At 59.6% G+C, this 1,865-nt stretch overlaps 1 protein-coding gene across 1 annotated transcript; it reads left to right on the top strand.

Annotated features, from left to right (window-relative positions):
- The first annotated feature begins 208 nt into the window (after positions 1 to 208).
- Positions 209 to 1,376, top strand: LOC120641967 (VQ motif-containing protein 11-like). Its single transcript, XM_039918319.1, has one exon. The coding sequence runs from the start codon at positions 460 to 462 to the stop codon at positions 1,090 to 1,092; it is 633 nt and encodes a 210-aa protein (XP_039774253.1). The 5' UTR covers positions 209 to 459; the 3' UTR covers positions 1,093 to 1,376.
- The last annotated feature ends 489 nt before the right edge of the window (positions 1,377 to 1,865 follow it).

Below are 1,865 nucleotides of genomic sequence, written 5' to 3'. Positions count from 1 at the left end.
GGCCCGTGCTAGTGCCACGGGCCGAGATTGCGGCCCAGGCACGGCCCGGCGCCTGGCACGGGCACGGCACGGGCCCGCGAGGCCACTGGCCAGGCCGTGTTTGGGCCGTGCTTTCTCGGGCCGTGCCCGTGCCGGCCCAACGGGCTCAGCCCAGTTGGCCACCTATAGGCTGGGGTAGTAGCTGCGTGTACACGGCGGCAGGGCAGGCAGTGTGAAGCGAGCAAGCGGGGCAAAGGTTTTGCGACGCAGAAAAGACCCCTGTCCCCCCTGCGACGATCGGTCCAGCTCTCGGCGTCCATCCATCGCCGATCCCCTTCGCCTTTAATGCAGCCTTTCTGTCCCTTAAAGAAGCTACCACGACCCAGCGCTCCCGCCTTCCTTCTCCTGCTTGCTACCTCTCCTCCCTGATTTCGCCTCTACTTTTTGCTTGCTCAGCTAGCGAGCGCGAGTGGCGCTCTCATGGCGGCGTCCCGCTCGCCCAGGGTCGTGAGGGAGGCGCCAGCCGCGGGCTGCGCGGACGCCAACACCACGTTCGTGCAGGCCGACCCGGCCACGTTCCGCGCGCTCGTGCAGAAGCTCACCGGCGCGCCAGGCGGGGCGCCGGCGGAGAAGAAGCAGCAGGAGGAGGCCGTCATGACGACCGTCGCGCAGCAGCAGCAGCACGCGCCGCCGCCGCCGCCGAGGCGGCCGAAGCTGCAGGAGAGGCGGCGCGCGGCGCCGGCCAGGCTGGAGCTGGCGCGGCCGCACCCGTCGGCGTCGTCCTTCTACTTCTACCACCACCGCGGCCACGGGCTCATGCACTCACCGGTCTCGCCCATGGACGCCTACGTCCTGCAGGCCTCCTCCTCCTCGCCGTCGCCGCTGTCCTCGTCCTCGTCGATGTCGCCGTCGCCGCACAGCTCGTCGCCGTCGTGCGGCGGGGTGGTGGTGATAAGCAAGGAGGAGGAGGAGCGGGAGGAGAAGGCCATCGCCTCCAAGGGCTTCTACCTGCACGCGTCGCCGAGGGGCGCCGCCGCCGGCGACGGCGACCGGCCCAAGCTGCTGCCGCTCTTCCCCGTCCACTCCCCCAGGAGCGCCTACTACGCCTCCTAATCCGTCGTCGTCACGTCTGTGCATGTGTGTTCGCGTCGCCGGAATATCAAGGAATTCCGGCGACGCTAGCTACTAGCAGGGTTCATCAATCTCTCCGCAGTCTGTGCCCCGCCTGTTTGCGTTAGAATTTAATTTAGAGGATCCAATCTTGCTAGCCCCGATGTTATTAACGAGCTAGGTTTTAGCTTAGCGTCTAATCTTCTCTCGATCTCTGTCCTATATATCTCCATCTATTTAACCGTGCAATCCATCTCATGAGCAGCAGTGATCTGATCTTGTGCGCATCATGCATCTTGACATGTTACAAGTCAACTTCTTACTCTCTGCAACCTATCGAAGTAGTAAGCCTTTTTTTTTTGCCCGGAAAAGGCGCATGTGCTTTGCACAAAAAGACGAACGTCCGCATGGAGTACTAAATGAAGTCTATTTGCAAAATCTTTTCAGGGATGAGTGTAACTTTCAGAGACGAATCTAATGACGGTAATTAATCGATGATTTGCTACAGTGATGCTACAGTACCATCCTCTAATCGCGCGGTCAAATGTTTCATTAGATTCGTCTCGCGATTTACACGGGGGTTGTGGAGGTGGTTTTGTAATTAGGCTTCATTTGATACTCTAAATTAGCGGTCAAAGTGTGCTACAGTAATTCTGTGAAAAAAACCAAACACGGCCAAAGTTGTTTGAAGTTTCTTAGCTGATCGCTGTTGCGATCATGTCCGGTCGCACTCACATTAGAGTTAGGCTGACCACAGCGGAGGGAGCAAGAGCAAA

This window comes from Panicum virgatum, chromosome 7K (genome assembly GCF_016808335.1).
Source record: "Panicum virgatum strain AP13 chromosome 7K, P.virgatum_v5, whole genome shotgun sequence".
Taxonomy (NCBI): Eukaryota; Viridiplantae; Streptophyta; class Magnoliopsida; order Poales; family Poaceae; genus Panicum; species Panicum virgatum.
This window is presented reverse-complemented; position numbering and strand designations above follow the sequence as displayed.

Coding starts and splice junctions, on each gene's coding strand:
- LOC120641967 (XM_039918319.1), top strand. CDS start 460: ATGGCGGCGTCCCGCTCGCCCAGGGTCGTGAGGGAGGCGCCAGCCGCG.